At 40.0% G+C, this 27,565-nt stretch overlaps 1 protein-coding gene across 1 annotated transcript in view; it reads left to right on the forward strand.

Annotated features, from left to right (window-relative positions):
* The window catches only part of map2 (microtubule-associated protein 2), a 71,461-nt gene that overhangs the window by 14,036 nt on the left and 29,860 nt on the right, over positions 1-27,565 (forward strand). The window contains 4 exon segments of the mRNA XM_036128632.1: positions 2,334-2,599; positions 16,383-16,472; positions 18,803-18,877; positions 24,594-24,809. Of these exon segments, the coding sequence (XP_035984525.1) occupies positions 2,389-2,599; positions 16,383-16,472; positions 18,803-18,877; positions 24,594-24,809 (592 nt within the window). The 5' untranslated portion in view covers positions 2,334-2,388.

Below are 27,565 nucleotides of genomic sequence, written 5' to 3' on the forward strand. Positions count from 1 at the left end.
TCCACCAAATTTTCCCTGATTTTCTGACATACATAAAAAGGTAAAGCATGACCGTTACATGGAGGCATTACAATAATTGTTGCAGCAGATATTTGGTTGAAAGCTGTTTTTTCCCCCTAACTTGAGATTAGGATTGTCAAATGCATTCAAATTAAAGATTGTATTTAGTTTGTTTGTTCACATTTTGTTGGGAGATTAGGCCACTGCAATAACATATTTCTAGCGGGGGTGCTGATGAATGTGGAGGTCAATGTACATTATCAGGTTGGAGCTTAAGACTTTCTACCAAAAAGTTTCAACATAATCATTATGACACACAGTTTAAAACATTCTGGACAAAAACTCTGCTACTTTGTTAAATTGGTTCATTACTTTGGGCCCGTAAAACTAATGACTTTCTAATTCTCCCCACTTGTACATTGCTTCGTCCTAATTAACAAACAATTTGTGTTCTTATATTCTGAGCTTCTTTTGTATATTTTATTTCTTGCAATATCTTTTTTGCTCTCATGGTCTGATTGCATAAAAACGTAGTAGTGATGGCATATATATTTGCAATAACACAATTCATAAAGGAACAAACAGTATGTTTATTTTAGTTGTACTGTACATCATTACCAGCAATGTGTGAAAAACCTTTACTTTCCCTTTTTTCACATATAACAGCACCATTCTGTTCTTTTCTGGTTATCTGAATATGGTTACACTCTATTAGGTGGTCTATGAGAATAGACGGTAATCGGTGTATACTGTGAATGCAGTTAGTAATGCTCACTGTACCATTGCCTTGTGCTCAGGGTACAGTTATCGACTCCTGTTTTCTCCATTAGGCTTCCCCTCACTCTCAGGATCTCTGTGGACTGCAGAGCTAAATGACAAATTACCTCAACACAAATGCTTACACACAGCTCAGGTACTACCAGCCACTTATCTTCCTGTAAAACCCACCACTGCACCCTTTGTTTATCTCTGCTTCAGCCCTTTTACTGCTGGACTGCGGTAAATTGAATGTGCTTTCAGGGCTAGCCGGACACTGGAACTGCCTTATTAAAAAGTAGGACAACAGTGCAAAATATGAAAGTATAAAATTTGAACTAACATCGGTTTTCTAAATCAATTATGCTTGCATGTAATAAAGAAAACTTGTTGAAAACCCCAGCTTTATTTATGGCTTGTTATATTCCAACAATGGAAATCAATACCTTATATGGCATTTGATGATTATACAGTCATCAGTGTTTACTCCTTTAGCTTCTTTCCCTGATCTTTTGATCAGTTTTGATCTGTATCCACCATCTGTTTTCTGTGAAAATGTGAGGTATAAAGTTTAAGTCACTTAACTATGTTATTAGATTACATTATCAGAGTTCCTATGAGTTAGATTTTGTCCCAGTATGATTAGCTACAACAAAAGAAATTGAGAGTGGAAAATAATTTGAATTTCTATAGAGGATCATTATTCAAAAGAGTATCAGAATTTCTGAAAAATTAAAGTTTTCCTATTGATTTATATTGAGATCATTACTTGACCCTGGTAAGATGAGGAAAAATTTTTTCCTCTCTGAACAAAGATCTGAACACCTCAGCCACAGATCCCACTCCCCCCCCCTTTCATAACCAGTCATTGTAATTTTATCACACATTATCTGTTGTATAAATATGAATGCTATGTATGATCAAGGCTCTTCCCTCGGGATATTGTGCGTGGCTTAGGGTATACAGTGAGTTAAATGGGGCATGCTGAACCCTGAGCCGCCAATACATTTCCAACGCAGGAAGTTGTTTGTGGTTTGTCTGACATGAACAAACGCACAGAGTTTTTGCCACTTTTGTATCTGAACTAACTGCTATTTGATTTTTCAATGCTAGCTACTTGGATCCCGTCATGTATGATTGATCTAAGCCCACCTTTCATCCCCTCAACTCTGCTTGAATGCCTTAAACCCAGTTTCTACTCTGTTCGTCTTTACCAGTTGTTTATTCCACCTGGCCTGCTAGCTGTTCAATTCATTACCCAGCGCACATAGAAATCAATAGTGTTTTATACAGAGGTTGTCGTCTGCCGCCCAAGAGCCAAACCCGACGACTCACCGCCAACACACAAACTTGCACGAGCACAGCTGTAGCTGGAGTCGTGTTGACAGTGAAGCAGCGGTGCTGCGGCAGAGATTACGGTTGACAAAAAGAGATTTGTGAATGTTACTGATGCAGTGCACCCTAAGGCCTGAGCCTGTTCCTTCTCCATTATGTAACGTAACTAATGTTGCAGTTCATAGCAGAACATCCTTCTCTCCTTACCTGTCTCTTCCCTCTCCTCTTGTCTTCTCGCGCAGAAACTGAGATCCCCATTTCTTCGCCCGCTCTTGCCAGCTGCCATCTAGCAACAGCATGGCAGACAGTCGACAGCCAGAAGACGACTCGCCCCATTGGGACCCATCAGGGGGTCAAGAACCTGGTGGCACCCATGGAGCAAACAACTACTCTTCGTCAGCCTACAGGACCTGCCAGCCTGGCGGGGCCCACATGACCACAGCTCCTTACGCTGCCAGGGAGAATGGCATAAATGGAGAGCTAGCTGGAGCTCCTGCAATAACTGCAGGTATGCTCTCAGATTTTCTGTATTTACATTTACCTCTTCAACTTCCCATTTTTTTCACATTACAACCACAAACATTGGTGTACTTTGGTCTTGGGGGGGGGGGGGTGTCTCTGCTAGCTTTGGGCATGTAGAGACTGCAATGATTGTCCATTAATCTTTTCAAAATCTGTAGCACAAGCTCAGGTCTGATTTAATTGAATAAGTTGTATGCCACATGTTGCTGGTGAAGATTCTCAGTCATCCAGGTCATGGTCATTGGAGTTTGGGAGGAATGTGGAGACAGTTTCTGGGATAGGAAGCGAAACGTCTTCAAATTTGTTAAAACAGTTTGTTGAAAATAATTGTCCAATGTACTTTCTGGCAAAGTGGTGGTTATTGGTGCTTCTAAACTCTGTGAATATGTCAAACAGGTGTGTTTTGTGACTTTGTACACAGCTACTGGTAGTTCTATATGTTTATATACATATGGGAGCGCTATCTTTGTTTTTAAATGTAATTTATGCTAGTGTTTTTAGCTGAATTCCATAAACTGAAAAGTGTAGCTACTCATTTTTTGCAAGGTTTCGTGTTGTATTCTTGTATGTGACATTTTCAGCGTGCTTAAGCTGATATTTTGGAGGGTGTCTGCAGAGAGTGGGTTTGCAGCACCCACTGGGGTTACATGCTGTTATTAACAATACTGTAATTAACGCATAAACTATTTCTCTATTCTAGCCAAACCCTGTCCTCGCTCATACCCAGAAGACCAGACTGCTAGCCAGTGGTGCTGGTAGCGTAACTATGGCAACAGCTGCCCTACAATTTGCCAGGGCTTTTGTTCTTTTTGACTGTAGCGTGCCACAGACAAAGCCATTTAGCATGCAGTGACAAATGGCTAATTTAACGTCCCTTCTCTCCATTGCACAGATACCCTGCTTTCACAGATAACAGTACTTAATGATGTTTACAGTATCTCTGAGAGGAACTGCTCCTAAAGTCTTTTTATTCAAAATGCAGAATTGCTGAGTCTTGATCGAATATACAGGACAGACTGTGCATTTCAAGGTGAAAAAAATAGCATTTGCTAATTCTGGAGTTAACTTTGGGTTATTCGTTTTTTTTTATTTAACATAAAATAAACACAACAACAACTGTGTTTACTTTGGACCTTGTGCTGACATATGGCATTGATTACATATGATATATAACAATTAAACAGTAAAGTGAGTTTTGTCACATTCTGGCCTCTCATCCCTGGACATTTTTCTCCAAGATCTGCAACTTTAACACGCTTTTCTTGCCTTTAGCCAGAAGTATTTTTCTATTTGTTGTGCCATAAAGCATTCAGGTACATGCCATGGGGCAACAAAAAAGTTACTTTTTTTATGGGTTTTAGATGCATAATTCTTATTTTCATATCTGGTGCTCGCACATTCTCCATTTTGCCCTCAAGGTCTATAGGTATGAGCATGAGCATGATAAATAGCTAAAAACATTTAAAATAGATGTAATTAGCAAAAATTATTTCTTTTTTCAGATTAAATCAACTCAACTTGACTGCCATTGTGTTACATACTTAAAAGTCTGCAACAAAACAGTGTTTTTTTTTTTTTTTTTGGAATCTTTAACAGATAAGTTAATAATTTCCAAACTAGATGAAACACAAAATAGATGAAACAAATTAAAATAATGCAAATTACTAAATTTGAAGAGCACTGCAGCATTTTTGCATGAAACAAGCTGTGCTGCAGTCCGCTGGTTCCGCCTGTGATGCAATTTTGTTGAATGGCCCGAGTACAAAATGTTTTGGCAGAAGGTGTGAGGTGTTCAGCACTGTCCAAATACTACTGTGGTATAATTCACAAACTTAATTATCCATTTTATATGTTGCACGTTTGCAGTCAATACACCAATGGGCCGAGTACATAATCTTGAGGGGAACCACTGCGGTGTGTGTGATGAATAGCAGATGAAGACTGACTTTATTCTCTCAGTCAAGAACAGTCAGAGACAAGTCAAAGTGTTCAAACAAACCAAGAAACATTTCTCAGTTAACCTTCTAGGAGTTATGGTATTGAATACTGAGCTAAAATCAGTGTACCAGATTAGGGTATGTGTCTTCTTATGTCCAGAGAGACCAAGAGAATACTTTTTTCTGTGTGAAGTTTTGAATGGATATTGAATCTCCTGTGTAGTGGTTGGATGGCCTGGCAAACTGTTAGATATCTAGTGATTCAAGGAGGCTGACTGTCATGTGTGGTTTAGAAAACCACTTCATTATTAGGTAGGATCTTCTTCCTATGGAGTTGTTTGAGATTCCTGTTCTTTGTTTTATAAGAAGAATTGTCAATTCTGTCTGCTTGTTTCTTCAGTCATTTCTTCCTTGCACTGCCTTCCTTACTTTTTCTTTATATTTTCACATTTTCCTTACATTCTTCATTCTTAACTCTTCCTTCTTCTGTGACTTTTTTTTTACCTTCATCTTTTACTGTTTTAGTTTCCCTCCACATCTGTCTTCCTTCTTCCATCCTTCTTCTTCCATCCTCCTTCCTCTTTATTTCTTCCTCTGGGTATTGTTTTTGTTCTTTTTTAATTTTCTCTTTTTTACAGTCTTCTTTTTCCCTCCTTCTTGTGAACAAACTTTCTTTCTCTTTTCCACTCCTATCTTCTTCGCTCCCCCTCATTCCTTTGTCTTCTTTCATCCATTTCGTCTCCTGACTTTACCCATAGTCAGAACATTCTTTGAGCCCAGATATGCTTCTGTTTTTTTTTTATCAAAGAAAAAGCGGTGATATGCTTTCAACTCCATGTTGGAAACCAGAACAGTAGTATAATTCTAAAACTGGGAAGGGGTTAGGAGCAAAGCAAGGTAAAAATGTATGTGAAATGTGGTCATGTAGCAAGGTTCAAACAGAGGTGCATTTATGTTATTTATTCTTACATTTAGAAAGAGGGCATTCCCATGTTTATTGCTCAATACACACGTATATAAACAAGTACACAAGTATATAAAACTGCTCTCTCACCCACCCCTCATACTCCTGAGCCGGGTGGGTGGCTTCCATTTCTCAAGCTCGGTCCTCTACCAAAGGCGTAAGAAGAAACCTTGAGGGTTCTTCTTAAGATTTTAGCTGTTCCTAAGTTTGCACTGTTCCGGGCTGAGATGTCTGATGTTTCTCCAGGTATCTGTTGGATACCTGCCACTTCTCCATACTGAGGGTTACTTCCCCGAGTGCTCCAATGACCACGGGCACTACTGTTGTCTTCACCTTCCAGGCTCTTTCTAGTTCTTCCCTGAGCCCTTGGTATTTCTCCAGTTTCTTGAACTCTTTTTTTCCTGATGTTTCCATCAATTGGGATGGCCACATCGATCACAATGGCTGTCCTCTGTTGCTTATCAATGACCATAATGTCCCGTTGGTTGGCCATTATCATCTTGTCTGTTAGTATCTGGAAGTCCCACAGGATCTTAGCTCTGTCATTCTACGCCACCTTAGGAGGTGACTCCCATGTTGACCTGGGGGTCTCCAATTGGTATTCTGAACAGATGTTTCTGTACACTATTCCAGCCACTTGGTTATGGCGTTCTATATAATTCGCTCCTGCTAGTATGGTTTCCGGGGCCTCTTTGAATAGCCTGCACCTGGGATCTTGCCTGTTGTATGTATGTAGGTATATACAGCCAACCACTCCACTTCCTATTGATCTGCCTTTGTATATGGACAGCAGTGACATTCTGAGGTACATAAAGATTTTTGATGAGAGCTACACAAGGTCTTCAATAGACAAAAGTGAATGAGCTGTTAAATTTTACGTAGAATACATTTCTACCAAGGCAAGGCAAGGCAAGGCAAATTTATTTATATAGCACAATTCAGTACAGAGACAATGCAAAGTGCTTTACATGATTAAAATATTGGAAAATAAAACAGAATAAAAGCAAGTAGGGATAGTGTAGAAACAAAAAAGAACATTTGAAAACAGTAAAACATTTTAACTTGAACATTCAAAGGCAATTCTAAACAAATGTGTTTTTAATCTCGATTTAAAGGAACTCAGGCTTTCTGCACTTTTACAGTTTTCTGGAAGTTTGTTCCAGATAAGTGGAGCATAGGAACTAAATGCTGCTTCTCCTTGTTTAGTTCTGGTTCTAGGTATGCAGAGTAGGCTGGAGCCAGAAGACCTGAGTGGTCTGGAGGGTTTATACGCTGATAACAAGTCTGTGATGTATTTAGGTGCTAAGCCATTTAGAGATTTATAGACTAACAGAAGTATTTTAAAGTCTATTCTCTGAGATACAGGGAGCCAGTGTAAGGACTTTAGAACTGGGGTTATGTGCTCTACTTTCTTAGTCTTAGTGAGGACGCGAGCAGCAGCGTTCTGGATCAGCTGCAGCTGTCTGATCCACTTTTTAGGCAGACCTGTAAAAACACCGTTGCAGTAATCAATTCTACTAAAAATAAACGCATGGATTAGTTTTTCCAGATCCTGCTGAGACATCAGTCCTTTAATCCTAGAAATGTTCTTCAGGTGGTAGAAAGCTGACCTTGTAATTGTCTTTAGATGCTTTTGGAGGTTCAGGTCTGAGTCCATCACTACTCCCAGATTTCGGGCCTGATCAGTGGTTTCTAGCTGAAGCGACTGAAGCTGTGACCTAACTTTTGATCTCTCCTCTATTGGTCCAAATATTATTACTTCTGTTTTGTTTTTGTTCAACTGAAGAAAATTTTGACACATCCATGCATTGATTTCTTCTAGGCATTTACTCAGTGCTTGAATTGGTTCATAGTCACCTGGTGACATGGTGATGTAGAGCTGTGTGTCGTCTGCATAGTTATGGTAGCTGATGTTGTTATTTTTTATTATCTGGGCTAGAGGGAGCATGTAGATATTGAAGAGGAGGGGACCCAGGATGGACCCTTGGGGAACCCCACATGTGATTTTTGTAATCTTCGATGTAAAGTTACCTACTGATACAAAAAAGTCCCTGTCCTTTAAGTAGGATTTAAACCAGTGGAGAGCTGTAGCAGAGAGGCCGACCCAGTTCTCCAGGCGCTCTAACAGAATGGAGTGATCAACAGTATCAAATGCTGCACTAAGGTCCAATAGTACCAGCACGGTGGTTCTTCCACAGTCTGTATTTATATGGATGTCATTAAACACCTTGATAAGGGCGGTCTCTGTACTGTGGTGAGCGCGGAAACCTGACTGGAATACGTCAAAGCGGCTGGTCGTTGTTAAGAAGGTGTTTAATTGTTGAAATACAGCTTTTTCAATAATTTTACTGATAAAGGGGAGGTTTGAGATGGGCCTGTAGTTCTGGAGTAGAAGTTTGTCTAAATTGTTCTTTTTCAGCAGTGGTTTGATAATTGCTGTTTTTAGGGACTGGGGGAAAACACCTGACTGAAGGGACGCGTTTATTATCTGAGTCAAATCAGACGCTATGCCAGGAAAAACTTTTTTAAAGAAAGCTGTGGGTAGAACATCAAGGCAGCTGGAGGAGGAACTTAGCTGCTGAATGATCTGCTCTAAGCTTTTGTGGTTTATTTCGCTGAAATGGGACATTTTGTCAGAAATAGTTCCAGCTGAATAAAGCATTGGTTCTGGTGTTGATATGGTAGTACAAAGTGATCCTCTAATTTTTAGGATTTTTTCAGTAAAGAAGTTAGCAAATTCGTTGCAGGCCCTGGTGGAGTGGAGTTCGGAAGTCACGGACACAGGAGGATTTGTTAGCCTGTCAACTGTGGAAAATAAGACACGAGCATTATTAATGTTTTTCTTGATGATCTCAGAGAAGAAAGATTCTCTTGCATTTTTCAGTTGTAAGTTATATCTGTAAAGTCTCTCTTTATAGATGTCATAGTGAACCAGGAGTCTATTCTTTCTCCACCTGCGTTCAGCTTTTCGACATTCCCTTTTTTCACTTCTAACTGATGGAGCATTTCTCCAAGGAGATTTTTTCTTCCCGGAAAAAAACTTCACTTTGACTGGAGCAATGCAGTTAATGATGTCTGAGACTTTAGACTGAAAGTTATCTACTAGCTCATCAGCTGAGTTGCAGCCCAAGGTTGAAGTATCAGAGTAAGCTTGAATAAAAGTTTCCGCGGCATTGTCCTTAAAGGTGCGTTTTCTTACGATGTCCCTTCGGCTAAATGAGTCGCTGGTAATTATGCTTTCAAAGGTAACAGAAAAGTGATCGGATAAGGCAACATCAGTTACATTGACCTGTGAAATCTTTAGACCTTTAGTGATGATCAAGTCTAAAATATGTCCCTGTTTGTGTGTTGGCTGTTTAACGTGTTGACTTAAACCAAAGTTTCTAAGTGTGTCACACAGTTCTTTTGCACTTCTGTCTTCAGGGTTGTCAACGTGAAAGTTGAAGTCTCCAACAATAATTAAACAGTCATAATCAACACATATCACAGACAGCAGGTCACTAAAATCATTAAAAAAGTTTGATGTGGACTTAGGAGGCCTGTACACATTCAGAAACATAGTTCGTACCGGGCCCTTTACCTGGAGAGCCAAATGTTCAAAAGAGTCAAATTTTCCTAAAAACACCTTTTTACACTTTAGTGAATCATTAAACAATGTTGCTACTCCTCCACCTTTCCTTTGCTGTCTGCTTTCACAAAGAAAATTGTAGTTTGGAGGAGTCGACTCCATCAGTATAGCTGCTTCACTAAATTCATGCAGCCATGTTTCTGTTAAAAACATTACATCAAGATCATTGTCAATAATGAAGTCATTAATTAAAAGGGATTTTCCTGACAGAGATCTAATATTTAATAAACCCAGTTTATATGACTTAGTGGTTGATGATGTCTCTGTGACAGGTTGCATCTGACAGTTTATGATTTTTAAGTATTTGTTCCTGTTTATCCTTTTGTTTTTCTTATTTCTGCCACGTATTATCACAGATATTCCATAATCTCCGGCAAAAGGCCCCGGCTGATGCTGGGAACTCTCATGTCTGATAAACGTGTGGCCAGGGCCCAAACTGTATCACAGCGAAGTAATTTGGAGTTCCTCAGTACCAGAGTGTTCTGTGATACGTGGAGGAGAAGGATCTGAGGCTCTGAGGCCTTTGGAGAATCCTGGTTTATTCACAGCAGAATGGCTATGTGGAGAGGATGTCATCTGTAGGCCAATCTTAAATACTTTGTTCATGTTATGAGAAAATTCCAGAAAAGGAACTTCTGGGCTTTGTGGAGAAGAAGGGGAGGCAGGTCCAGTCTGGACCGGTGTTTGTGAAGATGGAGGTTCTTGGTCCTTTCGTTGTCCTGCTGAGATCTGGGATGAATCGTCCTGTAGCTCTGACAACGCCTCATTCTGTGTCATCTTTCTGGCCATCTTTATCTTGGCTTGTTCGGGCTGCACTGGGCTTATCTTTTGTTTTGGCACTGGATGTTCCTTGTTTTGGGACAAAGCTGATGACGCATGGTTCACAGAATAGAAGATGTTTGAAATCAGCCGTTTTGCACCTGACCTATTTAGAGAGAAACGATCTCTGTTGAACAGATGTCTTCTTTCCCAAAATATGTTAAAGTTGTCTATGAAGGTTACAGTTGTTTCTTTGCATGTTTTTTCCAGCCATTTGTTTAGCATCAGAATTCTGGAAAAAATCTCGTCTCCGCAGTTAGCGGGTGGGTGAGGCCCGCTAAGAAGAACCTTGACATTCAGGCCATCAACAAGTTTCAACAAACGAATGTAATCCTCTTTTAATACTTCTGATTTTCTTATCCGGTTGACGTCCTTCAGGGCTTCAGCATGTATTATGAGGTTTTCCAAGGTCGGACGTTTTCTCAAGATCCTTGGAAGGTCTGTCTGAAGGATGTCTGTTAAATCAGACACCAGGCCACAGTTCCCATCGTTATAAATCAACACCTCTGTATTTTTCTTGTTACAGAAATGTTTAATCCCCCTTACAGAACCATTGCATAATATCAGGGTCCTTGGCCCTGTGGCATGTCTTTTCTCTGATGTCTTAGAACGAAAATCGTTGACATACCTCTGGTTTTTGTCCTCCTGGGTCACATTTTGGAGCGGAGCGAATCTGTTTCGTAAAGGAATTCCAGCATTTCCAGCAGGTTTACTCCTATCATTTGTTGTGGGAACAGCCCGCTGTTGTTTTACTTGTCCTGGGACATCTCTCTGTAGTCTCGGCCAGTTTTCTTTGTCTAGGCGTGGGGTTCGTTGGTCCTTTGGTCTTGCACCCAGAGTGGTCCAGGGATTCTCATTTTCCTCAGGGAACTGTTTGTTCGCTGAGTCGCTGGGCTGGTGGTCACCGCTCGGAATCACGGGCAGGGTCGTATCATTTCCATTCGCGGCGTTTACATCATAATTCACTTCAAGTCGACAGATTTTCAGTTCCATAACAGCTATCTTCTGTAAAAGCTTGTCAAAGTCCATTGTGTTGAAGGAAGGCATCTTTTCAAAATCCAAATCAAAAAATAAGTAAAAGAAAATAAAAAGAAAATAAATAAATAAAAACTAAATCCAACTTTCTGTGGTTTAGGTTAGGAGATAAAAAGGAGATAAAAAGTAAAAGGCAGGAAAATGCAAGCAAGCAGAGAGCAGAGAAAAAAGCGTCCGAACAGGCTGAGAGGCAGATAACTATGTAGGGAACAATACAGTACCCTACATAGTTATTCACTCACATGCTTAATTTGGCAAAAGTTTTTACACCGGATGCCCTTCCTGACGCAATCCTCTGCATTTATCCGGGCTGGGAACTGGCTGATGACTTGATGATAAATTACGCAATAACCTATGAGATGTTCAAAGTTTGAGATAATTCTTTATAATGTCACCCTGATTTATTGACCTGCCTGATATGTTCTTTGGTTTTCATAATGTCTGTTGACTAATATTCTCTAAATAAACTGTGGCCTCAAAAACCTTATGCACTGAGATTAAATTGTGCTTAAATTAACTATAGTTGATAACTGTCGAAGTGCATAAGGATAAATTGAACTGTCTGAACGCCATGTCTTATCTTGCATTCACTTTGTAGAGGTGCACTAATTTGTGCCAGTCTATCACATAAAAAGATGTGCAAAAGATTTTGGGGTATAATTATCTTTGTAGGGCATTCACGTGACTCCTTAGAAACTATTAATCTGCAGCATCAACACAAGCTCCTCTTTTACATCAAATCATCAGTAATAATAGTTTGAATCTGTTTATCAAGATTCTGTCAGTAACATTTACACATCACTTCTGCAGCTACATGAAAAACTGTTTGTCTGCTTTGCATCTCGTTGCATTTCATTAGCATCTCCTCAGAGCAGGACAGAATATTGGCTAAGTGGGGCAGGGTGGGTAACAGAAGGGCTGATGTTGGTCCTCACTAGGCCCTCTCTCCCTGCGAAAAGCTCTTCAGTCGCTGTGAGAACCAGTGAAGCACAAAATTGTCCTCTTGACTTTTCTGCAAAAGAAAGTTGAAAAAGTCAGTCAGCCATGTTATGAGTGGCCAGGGAAAAAGAGAAGGGGAGGACAAGGATAAAAAAACAGTTGGTTATTAAAAAAGAACTGCCAAATAGGGTTGGACATGCATTAATTTGGGAGTATGAGGAACTTTGCTTTGACTGATGTCCTTTTCATTTAGCTGGTGCAACCGTGTGTGCTACTAAATGCACCCCTCAAAAAATAAAATAAAATTCTGTCCTTATAGTCTTTGCAAAATAAATAATCTGTCTATTCTTTTACACTAAATAGGCAATACTTATAGAAAATACTAACACAAGTAAAAGGAGACTAAAACTGTTAAAAGGTACTAATGAAATTATGAATAATATACAATCCAGAATGGCTTCTGCTGTAACACTATAATGTAGTTTATCGAGATTTTCAGTGAAACAGGGATTGATTAATTCCTGCTTGACCAGTCCTGACCAGTGAATTTAAAAACATGCTGAATGTTGAACGTTGTTCCGAAAGAGCATTAGAATTGGCTTTTATCTGCACCAGAAGGTCCAAGCTTTACGAAGAACAGAGATCAGCCAATAAACCCTGATTGCTGCATCTGTTGTTGCTTACATTGCTGTTGTCACTGAAAAAATGATGTCAATGTACACATGCCATTATAGTACAAAATGGCCATTTTTCCATTGCCCTTAAAATCATGGGGCTTTTGAGAAGCCTGTAGTTTTTCAAATCCTGGGTAGCGTTTCCATACACATTTACCCGGCTAATTTCACTTTCCTGAGCTTTGGTCTCTCAAGCAACCCAGTACTTTGCTCTGTGCTCCTGGGCTTGTTGAGTGGGCAGGGTTGTGTGCAGCAATAAAAACTGTCCGCCACAAGGGGACAGTAAGGAGCATTAAAAAGATGAGGAGTTTACAAACCCATCGTCATTTATCACAAAAACTTCTTAAGATGTTTTTTAGGAGGGAAAGTTCACCTCCAAACTTCATCTTTGCAGTCAGTTCATCAGGAATATGAACCAATTTTAATACTGCTCGGATCTGCATCTCCCGGTGTCTGTCTAAATCAGATCCCCGGATTTAGCCAGGTTCTCTCATCTTACTCACAAACTTTTGTCCGAGTGCACCGGCACTAGGACATCAAACCACCCTGTCTGTTTAGTGTGTGTCTTCGCACGAAGAACGGTTACTTTCTGTGGTAGAGAAAGCGGCTGAGTTCTGCTCAGCACTTATATCATTGCGTTGCCAAGGCAGAGAGGAGATGTACTTTTTTTTAATCTATTTATACCAACACGAGTAGAAAAGACTGGACCCCGGCGGTGCGGAATAGGGTTGGGGTGGTGTAAAAGGGGCTAAATATATGTGACGCCATCAGTTGCGCATTAACCTCCTGTTTCCCTGGAGTCTGAATGAGTGGCAGCATGTGAGTGGCAGGATATAGATGCAACTTCTCTGCCTTTGTCTGTTTGACCGCTGGTTTCTTGCCGCCACCCGCTGGACCGGAGTGGTAATGCAGTTTTTCTTACAACGTCCCAAACGTCACTGCGGCTGTTTTAGATAAATTACCTCTAGCTAATGGAAACATGAAAACCAAAAAGCCCCAGACTCTGGTTTATCCTGGGAAACCAAAGCTTGGGGCTTTAAATCCTGGGGCTTTTAATGGAAAAGGGGCTAATATCTTTTGGAGCACAGAAGGAAATAAAATTGAAGAATTTTTCTAATTTTCATGTGAATTTTGAGCAATTTTTCAGAATATCACAATAAAGAGAATGCACATCAGACGTGTTTCCATTTACTGGTTTGTAGGGAATTAACCAGGACACGCACAGTGTAATGTCGTCACAGCAGGAAGTAGATGTTGCTAACTAGCACGGACCACAGATCAGTAATGGAGTGAAGCTTTTATTGGACGTTCCATTTTTTTTTTTTTTTTTACGGAGGGGACTTAGAAATGCTCGCCTCTCTTCGTCGGTCCACATGCACCTGTTGTTGCTTCCACACCTGTTTTTATTTTTATTTTTTATTAAGCCAGTGGCTTTCTAGTTTGTTACTATGGAAACTATTGACCTTATACATTTTGGTTGCCTGTTGTCATCAACCTTGAGATTACTCATGTTCCCTCTGTGCCCTTGCAGACCTGTTTGTGTAGTGATTGGTGACTCAGGGCTTACAGTGATGATTTCTAAGATAATCAGCTTTCCTGATGTAAAAGTAATACGTTATATTTATACACCGTTGATTTTGTTCATGTACATAGTGGGCAAGAAGCAGTTCATATGATTTGTAAATCAAAGAAGCTGATTGTGAGATTCCTTTTTGGAAAAAAAAATCATCTGGCCAAACTCAGTGAAAAGGAAAATTTGACTTCTGGAACTGCTGCCTCAGCATTTCCAGAAGTTACGTTCCAGACAACAGACTGTTTATATTATCAGCCTTTCAATTATTATCAAACCACCGCAACTAAATCAAAATCAATAACCGTTGTATTATCATAATGGGCCTTCATTTGAGTAATGGCTGCTGGCTGCACTTTGAGACTGTACATGCAATTTTTCATGAAAGGGAAGATGAAAGGAAGGGTGCTAAGCGTTCAGTCTGGTGTAGAGTGCATTTGAACAAGGAGCATTGGAAGATCTATTTTTTTAATAAATTGAGTGTTTTAGTATATATATATATATATTTTTTTTCTTTTATTTTACCTTTAAACAACAAAATTATTTGTATAGCCCCCCAACATCCTATAGCGTCTCTGCATGTGTGTAATACTATGCTTAAGTTTAAAAATGTTAACAGCATGGTATTAAAACTTTAGCAAACATAACTGACCATCAACTATAAATTCAAGTTTAGAAAAGTAGAAAAAGAAACGACAATTAAAAAGAACAATTCAAACAAATATGTATTTTCAGCAGTTTTTTTTAACCAATGTAAAAGCACTGAGTGGGATTAACAAAACCATATTTCCCCTATTGTTGGAATAAAGGATTTTCCCCTGGAAACACTGAAAAGATAGTGCAGATGTATTTCTTGCTGCTGTCAAAAATGGGAGATGTCTGCTTTGAGTTGGTGAGTGGGCAGCGTTAAATGCTCCCGGGAGATTTGTGTGCATGTGTAATTGTGGGAGTGTGTATTGCTGCCAGATTCTGTGGTGTGTGGGTGATGCTGAATAGAAAAGGATTCTGAAACAGCAGCATTTTAAAACTATCACACCGACAGTCAGCCCTATAACCCCTGCAAATCAAGGATTTGATTGGGAGGTGCTGCATGCTGAAGTTTTTTTTTATTTTATTTTTTTTACATAAATCTAAAGACGTAGATTTTTCCCTCAGCAGCATCTGCCATTTAAAATGAAAACTGCAGTGGGTGTTTTGTGCCTCAGTCAAAGGTGAAAACTTCAAATGGACGTTCTTTACATCACAATTCTCTTGAGAGGTCTGTTGTGTGAAGGTATAATCATGTCTTTACGCTGATAGTTTGGTAGAAACTGGGGTGAATCTGTGGGATTTTCTCTTTGTATTGTCTTACTGATAATTTTTTATTTGTTGGCGAGGGCTGGCATGCAGGTAACTACAAGTCCTTAGCCGCAAGAGGAAACGGTAGGAACCCTAGGCCATGGTGTGAGGGAGGGTTAAACATTAGACAATCAGGCACCCATATGGTTCAGTTTAATAAAATGCAACAAAAAATGTACTTGTTTTAAAGAATTACACGTATTATCTTGGTTCCCTTTCTCTGAAGATAATAGCCTTGCATAATGATACTCAAAGTCTCAGCAGCATTAATAAAGGTCGATGGCTGTTTTTAATAGCTTACTGATAGGGCCTAAGGGGTGCCGTTTGGTGAAAAAAGGAAATAAAATGATCAGTTCCAGCTCAAACAAGTTTTTAATTGCTTATTTGCATATTCAGTCCAGGGGGGGGAGTGGGCACCCCCTGCGCTGAGCACAATGAGTAACTATGGCTGGAAACCTTAGGTGGCTGATGAGTTTAGGAATGGGTTTCATTAGGGTAGTAGGTGTATGTTTTACCATTTGTGGATTCGCAGAAGCAGGTGCTTGTCCAGGAAACCTTTCATGCATGAACCGTCACTGTTGATGGAGCTATTTTAAGCCCTTTTTTACAACTCTTCTGTCTCAGGTTTGTGTAATTTGATTAAATAACAACCATGCGTAGTATGAAGTAAATAATGGTTGTGTGATATCCTCCTAGAACCTGCCAGGGGCAACCTTAAGGCTTTGATATAGCAGCTATGTCGTTTGTGCACATGCTTATTTTAGTTGTTTTTTTTCATACATTTTTTCACTTCACTGATTCTGTGATATTTCTTTGAAATAATGTTTTGCTCACGTTGTGGCTCTGTGTGGTTGTCTATTATCAGAGCAAGTCTCGGCACGAATTGTGCAAGAAGTGACAGCGGAGGCAGTGGCGGTGCTAAAGGGGGAACAGGAGACCCAGCGGCTGCCATCAGGTGAGATGTAAATCCAAACCCAAAGTGCTGCACAGGAGCAGCAACAACAAAAAAAATCAACACTCCTGTGCAGTTGTCACACAGATTTGGCAGTGAGTAAGGGTTGGGGCACACTGTGGGCAGCAGTCCAAGGATTCAAAGACCCACTGCCGCAGCTTTTAGTCAGCAGTTCTCTCACCTGAAGTTCAAAAGTTCATCTATGATATGCCATGTCAGAGTCTTTTTCAGTGCTTTGCAGAGGTTTTTATACACTTCCACTTTTTTCCTCATCTCGTCTCATTTAGAACCACAAACCTCAAACGTATTTTATTGGGAAGTGTATATAATGTGAAGTAGAATGAAACTGATAGATGGCTTTTCTAAATTAGATATTGAAAGATGTGGCATGGCTTTGTGTTGAGCAACCCAGGCTTGGTGCATTGTAAAACCACATTTAATCACAGTCACAGCTGCAAGCTTTTCAGGGCATGTCTCCTCTAGTTTTGCTCATCTAGAGAGAGTTTTTTTTCCTAATGCGAGTGGAATCAAATGGGTTTTGGTCTAGACCTGTGGCTATTCTATCCTATGGTTATGCTTTGATCTAAACCTCTCTTTTGGACGTCTGATTGTATATTTAGATTTGTTGAACCCTCGTAGGTTGAACTGTGTTTCTTTCAAGAGCGCCCTGTGTTCAGCTCTGTCCATCTACCCTCAACTCTGAACAACTTCCCTGTCCCTACTAAAGAGACGCATCCCCGAAGCATGATGCTGCCACTACCACGTTTCAAGGTGGAGGTGTTATTTAGGTTGATGTGTAGTTTTTACAGCTTGATTGCTCTCCTCTTTAGGTGGATTAGGTGGATGGCCATGTCCTGGAAGGTTTTCAAAATGTGCTGTGCTCTTTTTAATTTTGGGAGGACATATTTGGGAGGTTGTTTAAACCTTTCCACAGCTTTATCCTTGTCCTATTGGTTGCATTTCTTGGTCCTCGTGAAATTGTGTTTACTACAGATCTCAGACAAAACTTCTGAGGCCTTGTTTGTACCGTTTTGTAAAAATGGTAAAATTTTTTACAATTACACACTTCGGTGTTAACCTGACAACAGCCAGCTGCATGTCTCGCTCCGCCTAGCTCCACTCACATACATCTGGGACACCGCCATAGGAATTGCCTTTACTGAAGGCTGGGCCTTATCAAAACTCCTTGCATATGATTGGATAAGCCACTTGTCTGTCATCTTTATCGACGTGCTATTTCAACCACTCACACCGAAGCTAACACGTGACGCTGATGAGACCGACGCAGGAAAAAAAAAACTTTTTTTTTTTTTTTTTATGTGTTTGCGGCTCTAGTGCAGGGTTTCCCGCAGCGCTATCTTGGCGAGCCGGTCCGCGGAAAAGGTGTCGTCCACCCCCAACGCCCCCCAACCCCCCCCCCACTCCGCAACACTGTAGTGGCACGCGTTTTATTATTGACAGTGGGCTGACAGGAAGAGGGGGGAAGACAGGCGGCACAGCGCCGCGGGTTGGAGTCGATCCCGGGCCGACCGCGTCGAGGACTAAAGGCCTCCCAATATGGTTCGCGGTAACCGCTAACCGCTCCGGGGTACGCGCCCCGGAAAACAAAACTTGCCAAATCCGGTCGGGAGAAGGGCGAAAACATGGTTTCCACCAACAAAAGCCTTCAGAGCCGTTCTCTGATGTTCTTTTAATGAAACAATATCAGATAGATTGGACAACACAGAAGAAATAGCAGCATCAATGCTAACGCTTGCTTCCTCGATGCGAGCCGCCATTGTTGTTGGAATCTCACGGTGGCTTCTCCACTACGTCACATCCATGAAACACCCGCCCTGCGTCCTGATTGGCCAGACCAAAAATTTGGTTGGGGAAATCACTTTCAATGAGCGATGTCCCAGATGTATGTGAGTGAAGCTAGGCGGAGCGATACATGCATCTGGCTGTTGTCAGGTTACTTCGGTGTAGGTCTAGCACACAAATTCTCAATATTATACATTGAAATTTGCTCTTGTTGCGTCAAAATGTGAAAGGAAAGTTCAGAGAGTATGTGGACTATTGGAGGGCATTGCACATGTTATCAATGAAGCTGTATACATTACTAGAATACTGTATTTAAAGAGTAAGCAATCATCCTATGTGAATATACACCTTATTGCACAATGAAGAAACTGGAATGGTGAAACATTATTTTTTAACAGACTTGAAACAAACTGCTTTGCCATAGGTCTGTACGTCCTACATTTAAATAAATAAGCATATTAAATGCACCGTCTTCATTAGATTTATATACCTGTATACTTGCCTCATCTCCTCAATATGCCTCTTTGCAGTTGAGGATACCACCAATTTGCCTCCCTCCCCTCCCCCTTCACCTGCAGCTGAACACTTTGGTCCTTTGGAGCAAGGTAGGCCAAGAATAAATAGTGCATCATTCTAATAAATGAGAGTAAGGTCTCCTCCTTTCCCTTGACTGTACCTTTTTTGGGGTTGTGCATATGCACTATCCCTTACACAAGAGTTTCTCCCGGCCTCCAGTGGGACAAGCAGCACTATGATGCGTGTTAAGTAAACCAAACCTGAGCTGCGTAAAGCAACAACATGTTCTTCTTTCTCCTGTCATACATTTCCTGTGAGATCCTGACACCTCTCCTCCATCCTATGCCTGGAACTTTGTCATTCTCAATATCCTCATTTTTATCATCATTCGTCCAGAATGAAAGAGACATTCACCCACATCAACACCATGTCGTTGCAGGTACAGTCTTTTTGTACAATCCTCTTCATCCAAACCCATTTTCTAAGCTCCACGTGTCACTGTCTTCCCACACACTAAAATCAACCATTTTAGGTAATCCTCCAACTTCCAGATAATTGTCCTTTTGGTTCTTTTATGTTTTGCATGTATTTAGTCATTGTGTTTTCTGCTCATTGTCTCTTGTCTTACTTTTTTTATGCGTTTGGCTGTAGCTACAAGTCCAATATTAGCTCTTTAACAAAAAAATCAAATGTAAACCCAAATACCCGAAGGGATAACTGTAGTTAAGGTGTAGAAAATGGCAAATTGAATTAGATAGATGTAAAATACATGGTATTGACTGCAAAGCTTTTGGTGCCTTTTGATGTTGGAAGATTGTGACCTGTTTGTCAGAAACAGTAACTACAATTTTACATGTTGCTGTCTGAAGTGTTATTGTTAGCTGTTTTCATTCCAGTTTGCCAGATGGACTATCAACAGTTTGCTTGTTTTTTCTGTGACAGTAAAAAGGGCTATTGTAATCTTGAAAGATGGTTGAAAAATAGTCCTAAAGTGAGGATTTTCTATCTTCAAACCTCAAAAGTATAAGCCCTGCAGACATACAGGTGCATCTGTCTGCAGGGCTTATATGTAAATAAAAAAGTGAAACTCATAGTTTTTCAGAATCTCAGAATATAACATAAACCAGTAAAAATGGATTTTAACACAGAAGGGTCAGCCAACTAAAACGTTTGTCTAGTGACTATACAATAAATGCATTCCATACTTGAAAGATTATTTTGCTTAGATTACTGCTTCAGTGTGTCGCGTTAAGGTAACTTTATGCTCGATGCTCGTAGGTTTTGCGCTGAAATCAGACATGCGGACACAATGTCTGCAGCATTTATGCTCCGTGCATCCCTTCCTCTGAAGTAGCACTATTCTCCTAGACTCTAGAGGGCAGCACTGAGCTCCTACGCCAAAAGCGTACTACACCCCACTAGAGGTAGAAGTAGAAAAGTTGTTTCCAACATTTAAGCCTCTTGCCTTCTTCCAAGTATATTAGCAATTTCTGGCCAGGAATTGGTAACAATTTCTTAATCATGGTGATCTTCTTGGGCAGAATTATAAAGATTATCTATATTTACGAACCTCCAGCAAGAAAGAGGGCTTGCTCGTCAGCCATGTTTTCCGCATGGCACTGTCCGCTTAGTTAGATAGTTTCCTAGGTTGGCAGAGTGGAAACTTTCAGCCGTGCGGAGGGTGCGTGGAAGCCAAAATGACGTAATTTGGCTGCGTGGACCTCGCAGGTGCATCAAGCATACAGCAATCTTTATGGAGGTGATCATCTTCTGACACAGCTCAAGTGTTAAAGGGGACATAGGGGCCGTTTAACACTTCCTTTTCACATTGAAATCATTCAGTTGTGGTGTATAAAGTGGATTGGCAAAGCTTTGCTCTGAATTCTTTGTTGTTGCCCCTCTTTCGCTCCTGTTCTGAGGTTAATCTGAGAGCAACTCATTTTGGTGCGGCCTCTTTAAATGCAAGGGAGGGACTTGGCCCCCGCCTCCCTCCAGGCCACAGAGCATTCCACTCCACTCTGTTGCGCTATTTTTCTATTATGCTGGTTACCTGACTCCGCCAGATAGATTTGCTCCGCATATCCATCTGGAAACCTTCCGTTGAAGTAATTTTGGGAAGGGGCGAAAATACTGGTTAGCTGATTGGCCTATGTTGGTGATAGACGGGCCAAATAAACCAATCAGATTCGTCGTCGCTCTGTTACGAGCGACGACGACACAACCACAACCACAAGCCAAGCTACTCTTGCTGCTGCAGGTAAAGGCTCGTTAGCTCAGCAAAGAAATACTCTGTAATTCCGATAAAACTTGCTCGATAGCCGCGCTAACGCTAGTTTCATCGGCTGAAGCCGCCATGTTCTTTAGACTGAATTGTCGCTCCTCGTTGCGTCACACCTCAACCCGCCTCAAAGCCAACGCTGATTGGACGTTCGTTTGGTGAACGGCTCCAAATTTTCTTTAACGGAGAGTAGCCAGACTGATCTGCGAGTGAAACCTTGAAAGCTCGCGAGATCAGGATGGTCACACGAGGCTATTATACTGGGGGACAGTGTAATGAATTGTATGGGTTAATGCACCTATAATTCCAACATTTTCACTTATCCACTTGCAGCTTCAGCATCCTTTAGCTTGGACTACAAAATTGCAGAGCAAAAAATAAGAATGCGGGAAACACAAAATTAATAAGCCATAAGTCCATGGCCTTGTTTAGCGGCTCTACTGCAGATACTGTGACATAATAATAAAAAAAAAAACATAATAGAGAACAGATAAAACTGAAGGGCTTGAAAATTGTCACCCAAACAGAATATAAAAATATATATACACAGTACCTGGAAAGACTAAATTAAACTTGTCTGCACTGCTATAGACTCCAACTACACAACAAATGTATTTAGGACTAAAAAAGTGGATTTTTCCCTTTAAGGAAGCTTTAACAGGAGATGCTAGCTCTGTCTCTCATCTTTCTTCTTACCTTATTTCAGACTAAGTTACTGCCTTGTAAGCACATTTTGTCTTTAACTTGCCCTTGATGCATAATAAGCACCCATGAATAAGTTATAATGTATTTACAGATTAATTAAACATATCTATAAACTATTTATTAGCAATTACCAAATTATTGTAAAGTGGTACTCAATAGTCTATAGCTTCTTTATGCCGTTTAGGTCAGGTGGCTTTGCCGGCCAATCAGGCGCACTAAAACCATGGTAATTTTACACATGTATTGGTAGCTTTGGTAATGTGGGCAAGTTACCTACTGGAACTCAGCATCTCCATAAAGCTTGTCAGCAGAAGGAAGCATAAAGTGCTGTAAAATATCCCGATACACAGCTGTGCTGACTCTAGATTTGCAAAAGCAGAGTGGACCAACAGTAACAGATGACATGGCTCTGCAAATCATCACTGACTGTGTAAACTTCAGACTGTTAGACTTCAGGGAACCGATTCTCTGCCTCTCCACTCGCCCTCTATAATCTGGGACCTTTATGATCCAAATGAAAGCCTAGATAAGATGCTTCTGACCTTGTCACTTGTTCAGAAGCTGATTACACTAGGACTGGGCTAGGACACTAGGACTGACGTTTAACACGAGTGTGTGTGTGTGTTAGCTATTGAAGCGCTGACTCATCAGTCGTCCACACTTTTTGAATCGCCTACAAATGGGTTGCGTGGGTTTTGCTTCACAATTCTGTCAAGGCTGCAGCTATCCCTGTTGCATGCATACCTTTTTTCAAGCACACGTTTTCCGTCCACTTAACTTTCCAATAATATGCTTGGCTGCAGCACTCTGTGAACAGCCAGCTCTTTTGGCAATTATATTTTGTGCTTCACCTTCACTGTGGAGGGTGTCAGTAACTATTTGCTTGACAACTACCAAGTCAGCAGTTTTCCAAGTGATTAAGGAGATCATAACAAAACATTTCTGTGTTAAAAATCTTTTTTATTGGTATGATGTAAAATTTTCCGAGAAATTGGATTTATTATTATTTTTTATTAGCACATATGATGATCAGAATAGATTATGATTTTCACTTTTTAATTTGAACTAATGAACCTTTCAATGATACCCTAAATTATTTAGGTGCACCTGTTGGTCTTATTGACTGGTCTGAGGAAAGAAGGTTGAGTTATTTCAGAAGCTGTTGTGTTTTGTGTTAGAGTTTAGCTAAAAGGGTTTTCTCTGGTTTTACGACAGCCACTACTGAATAATAACAAATATTGATTGACTTTAATTTATGTTTCATAACAATAGAAGGAAGCAGATCTATTCATCAAATTGTGCCTTTTTGGTAGTTTTAGATAAAGGCTGGCCCCTAAAGCTTTGACTCGTTTGAGTTGCTTGTCCACTTGTTGCTCTGTGTGTTATGTGTCTGTGCCTCTCAACCAAGCCTTTTCTTACATTCTTTTCCTCTACTAAATCTTTTTTTTATATTTTGTCTCCAATTTTTTTTGTTGTTCTTTTTAATATCAAACCTTTTTGTCTGCAAAAAAAATGTCCATCTTAAAAGTAACCTGAATAAATCCCTAAATCCAACAATCTAAAGGTCCACTGCTGGCCAAAAATAAACAACTTATCTATAAACTATTTAGCATGACCTGTTGCTAGGCTGTGTATGTATAAATTTCATAATTTCCTATTATAGATCAAAATTAATTGAACAAAGGGTAATTTATTTCTGCAAGCAATTACAGAATTACATATGACGAAGAGCTTATTTTCCATTTGAACAGCTTTGTCCTTTCCCTTCCTTAACATTTTAATTCATGTGATGCCAAAAAACACCAAAAAGCATCAATTCTTTTTGGGAATATATATTTATACACCACTTTTTATTGGACCCCCGAAATCTCAAAATTAACCTTTAATTTAATTAAACTTGTATACACTTTTTTGACATGCAAGTCATTACACAGGGTTCATGCAGGTATAAATAGCATCAATGTGTCTATTTATTGGCACCCCTTTCTAAGGTTGGAGCATACAGAGAAGACTATAACTCTTTGCACAATTGATCTAGATTGTCAAAAAACCAAGGTCTTCCATTATACTCTCTTTCCCTCAGCTCCCCATTAGTCTTCCTTAGGATTTATATCGGGGCAGTGATAATGAAGACTTGTTCAGTAAATGTCTGGTGCTGACCTGCTGTTTTGGATCATTACTACATTAAGAAAAATGTCACTTTACTGGTAGAAACCACTCAGTTTCTGGCTTTCAAAGCGTTTATGATGCCTCACACTCTTAAGAAAATGGCCACAACATAGGATATTTTTTACACATATTTTGTTTCACACCAGACCCAGCTTGAGCGTTGCTGTAAATTTGTGTTTCCGCCGACCAAAGTGCTTATTCCACTTGAAGTCCCACAATTTTTTGGGATAGAAGGACATGAAAGTCTTTTCCTGGCATCACTACCAAAAATGACTATTCTCAATATGGAGAAATGGAGACACCACTATGCCACTTTTTGCTCCCGATAAGTATGGCTCAGTGTTTTTCCGACTAAATAACAGCACAAAAATAAAGGATTTTGATAAACATATCTGCGGTAGATTTATGTCTGGGGAGCAAAAAAGGATTCTGATACATCTGGTGCAGGAAAGTATTGATAGTTAGCAACATTGACTGAATTCTGAAACTCAAATCTCCATGGCCATTTCATTAAAATCCCTTTTAAGATGGTCATTCTTTGTGTTTTCTTCATTTTCTTCCTTTATCCTTTCCTTCCCTTTCACTGTCTCTCTTTTAGTCTGTGTGTCCAAATTTCCCTGCAGTTCTTCTCCTTGTGTCTGTCTTGTTCGTAGATGTAGGGGATGAGGAGGAGGCGGGCCCTCTCCGCCGTTTCCAAAATTCTCGGGAGAGGTGCAAGTTCCTCGCCCCCTCCATCTCAGTTTCCGTGCCCGAGGACGACCCCTACCACTCCGACGAGGAGTACTATGAGCACCCATTGTTCAGCCCAGAGTGGACGCACTCGGGCGCTCGCCCCACAGGGCACGCCGTGGCCTTTAGACAGATTGAAGGTGAACCACGCATGGTTCCTCTTTGCCATTCTCCCCTTATCTCCTCGCTCCTTCGTTGTTTTCCTTTTGTGATATTACCTTCTTCCTTCATTCCTACCTTCTTTTTTGTCCTTCCGTCTCTCCGTCCTTCAGTCCGTCTCCTCGTCTGTCTTGGCGTGGTGTCCGTGTGTCCGTGTGTTGTGTGTCCACTCAAAATCTGACATTTTTGTTTAAGACTCATACTTTTTACTGTCATTCATTTTAATCAAAACAGTTGCTAGCTGTGGTTGCCTCGCCATTAACTCCAGCACAAAGCACTGATGTGTATAAAGAGCGACAATGTGTTCTTGTGAGCCACTCAGTGAACATTTCCATCAGTTACATTTCGGCGCAGAAAGCTGACTCTCAGGACATGGAAGCTCCATTGCTCTCATAACTGTCTGAGAAACTGTGCATAGCATTTATGCACAAAAAAAAAATCCCTTTGCCAACATCCCAATCTTGTGCTAAGATTCATTCTTGGAGATTACCCCGATTTCTTTCACTTCGGTGTACAGTGCATCATCACCACTCCACACATTATCACACAGTAATAACACTATCAGTGTGGCAACAAGGAAGACTTTCAGCTCCAATACACACACACACACACGCACACACACACTTGAGATGTAGTTCAAAATCAGAGTCTGATATGTTATTTCACCTGGTTCAGGTTTTGAATCTTTTCTCACAGCAACTTTTAGATAAGTGGGAGTACAGAAACTGAGCCTCTTGGTTTATCGAACGCAGTTTAAAAAGCATTTTATTGCACACAAACAGGCATTTACTAAGAATTAAAAGAATATAGGACTACAATCCCACAGCCACAGATTTACTTTAACTTTCTGAAAACACTTGGTGCAAAACTATCATTGCAGAGTTTCTTACTTGTTTATTTAGTAAAAAATAAGAAAAAGATGCAGTCTTTTTTATTGTGATTATTTGCTGCTAATATGGTCAATAATACACGTTTGACTTTTAGTAGAGCTGCTCAGATCCATGTTTTAGTTTTTCCAGGTAGATCGCAATTTAAATATCAACCGATTCCAGTATTTTCCAATCTAGAACGCATGTACCTTAACACGTGATGGCCATCTTTGATCATCATGATGGTGTATATGCAAATATAAATAAACATAGGCACTGTCATTTAAACTAATGCAATCCATCTGCTGTTGTCTTGATTTAAAATGAATAGTTACCAAATGAGCCTCTGAATGATTCTTTCATGCCTACATTCAAACCCTCATTGATGAGCTGTTAAATCTGAATCCCAGTGACTCAGAGGAAAGGAGGACTACAGTGGTTGTAAGGAGGGAACAGTAGTTTAAAAAAACTGGCATGTAAAGAGATGGGAGAAGCCTCCAAATCCAGTGAAAACAAGTGATTTGATGATGGTGACACCCTTCGAACAGTTTTTATTACCTTTTGTAAGTAATTAGTGTGTTACTGTCACTAACTAACAGCAACACTAACTATATTTTTTTAGATTGTAAAAAATACTGCCTTACGAAATTTTCCCAACCGTCTACTAACATTTTCAAAACTTCCCAAAACTCAAAAGATGAATCTAAAGATACGTTCTGCCTTCCTGTTAGCCTTCCTGTTGCTGCGGATGCTCCTTGCCGCTCATGCTTTGAAATCTGGAGTTTTCTTCTTAGTTATTGTTACAGTCACAGGTAGAAAACACATGACATCTACCATGTGTTCTTTTCTTTTTCAACTCTAAAAATCTTTTTGAAAAAAGGGTGATTCTGATCAGCAGTGACAGTGGGCTTCTGGACCAAGCTCCAGCTATATAGTTAAACTAAGTCATCTGAGAGATCTAGAAATTACAGTCTGGTGATATATCAGAAACATCTGTTTATGTAAAATTTCTGACATCAGCATGCGTATTTTATTATTTAAGTGTGCAATTGTGTTTGGCTGTAGAATAGGTCATAATATACTCCGCAGCCATGCAGATCCTTGGCGTCTGTATCAGTGGCCTCAGTCTCATATTTGATTCATGAAGGACGTCAGTATCAGATTTGATACAGATATTTGATCAGATCATGCACATCTCAAACTCCTAGTTTCCTTAGTTTGTATCTTATCTCAAAATCATCAGCAACGTGGAAGGATCTGTAGCTCATTTACATTCAGTGGCTATTTCTCAAACCTTACTACTACTTTAGCAGTCAAGCCAAATTTATGTATAAAGCACATTTGAAACAGCAACAATACTAAATTAAGTGAGAAAATAATATCGCACAGGGAAAGCCAGTAAAAAAATGGATTTTCAAAGGTGTTATCATTATTTTCTAGCTGTTGTTTTTTTGTTCACTTATTCAGTTTTCTTTTAAAATGGTACATCATCACAGGGTCAATGTCTTTTCTACATGTGTCCATCCTCCTTTATTTGGACATCTGAAATGAAGAGGGAATCTCTTTTGTATCACAAAAGTAATCAAGGCCCAGCAAAATGAAAAGCATTGACCATAATAAAACTGTGCCAAAAGTGACACAATCCAATTAAAAGATAAATCACTACATAATTATTTATAAATACCAAAATTAGAATTAAATAGGGGGTAAATGTATTAATAATTAAATTAATGGAGTTTGTTCTCCCTGTGCATGTGAGTTCTCTCCAGGTACTCCAGCTGATAGGTCTATAGCTTCAAATTGCCCTTAGGTCTGAGTGTGTGTGTATATGATTATCTGACCTGTGCGTCTCTGTGTTGGCAAGTGAT

Source organism: Fundulus heteroclitus, unplaced genomic scaffold, assembly GCF_011125445.2.
Source record: "Fundulus heteroclitus isolate FHET01 unplaced genomic scaffold, MU-UCD_Fhet_4.1 scaffold_105, whole genome shotgun sequence".
Lineage (NCBI taxonomy): Eukaryota > Metazoa > Chordata > Actinopteri > Cyprinodontiformes > Fundulidae > Fundulus > Fundulus heteroclitus.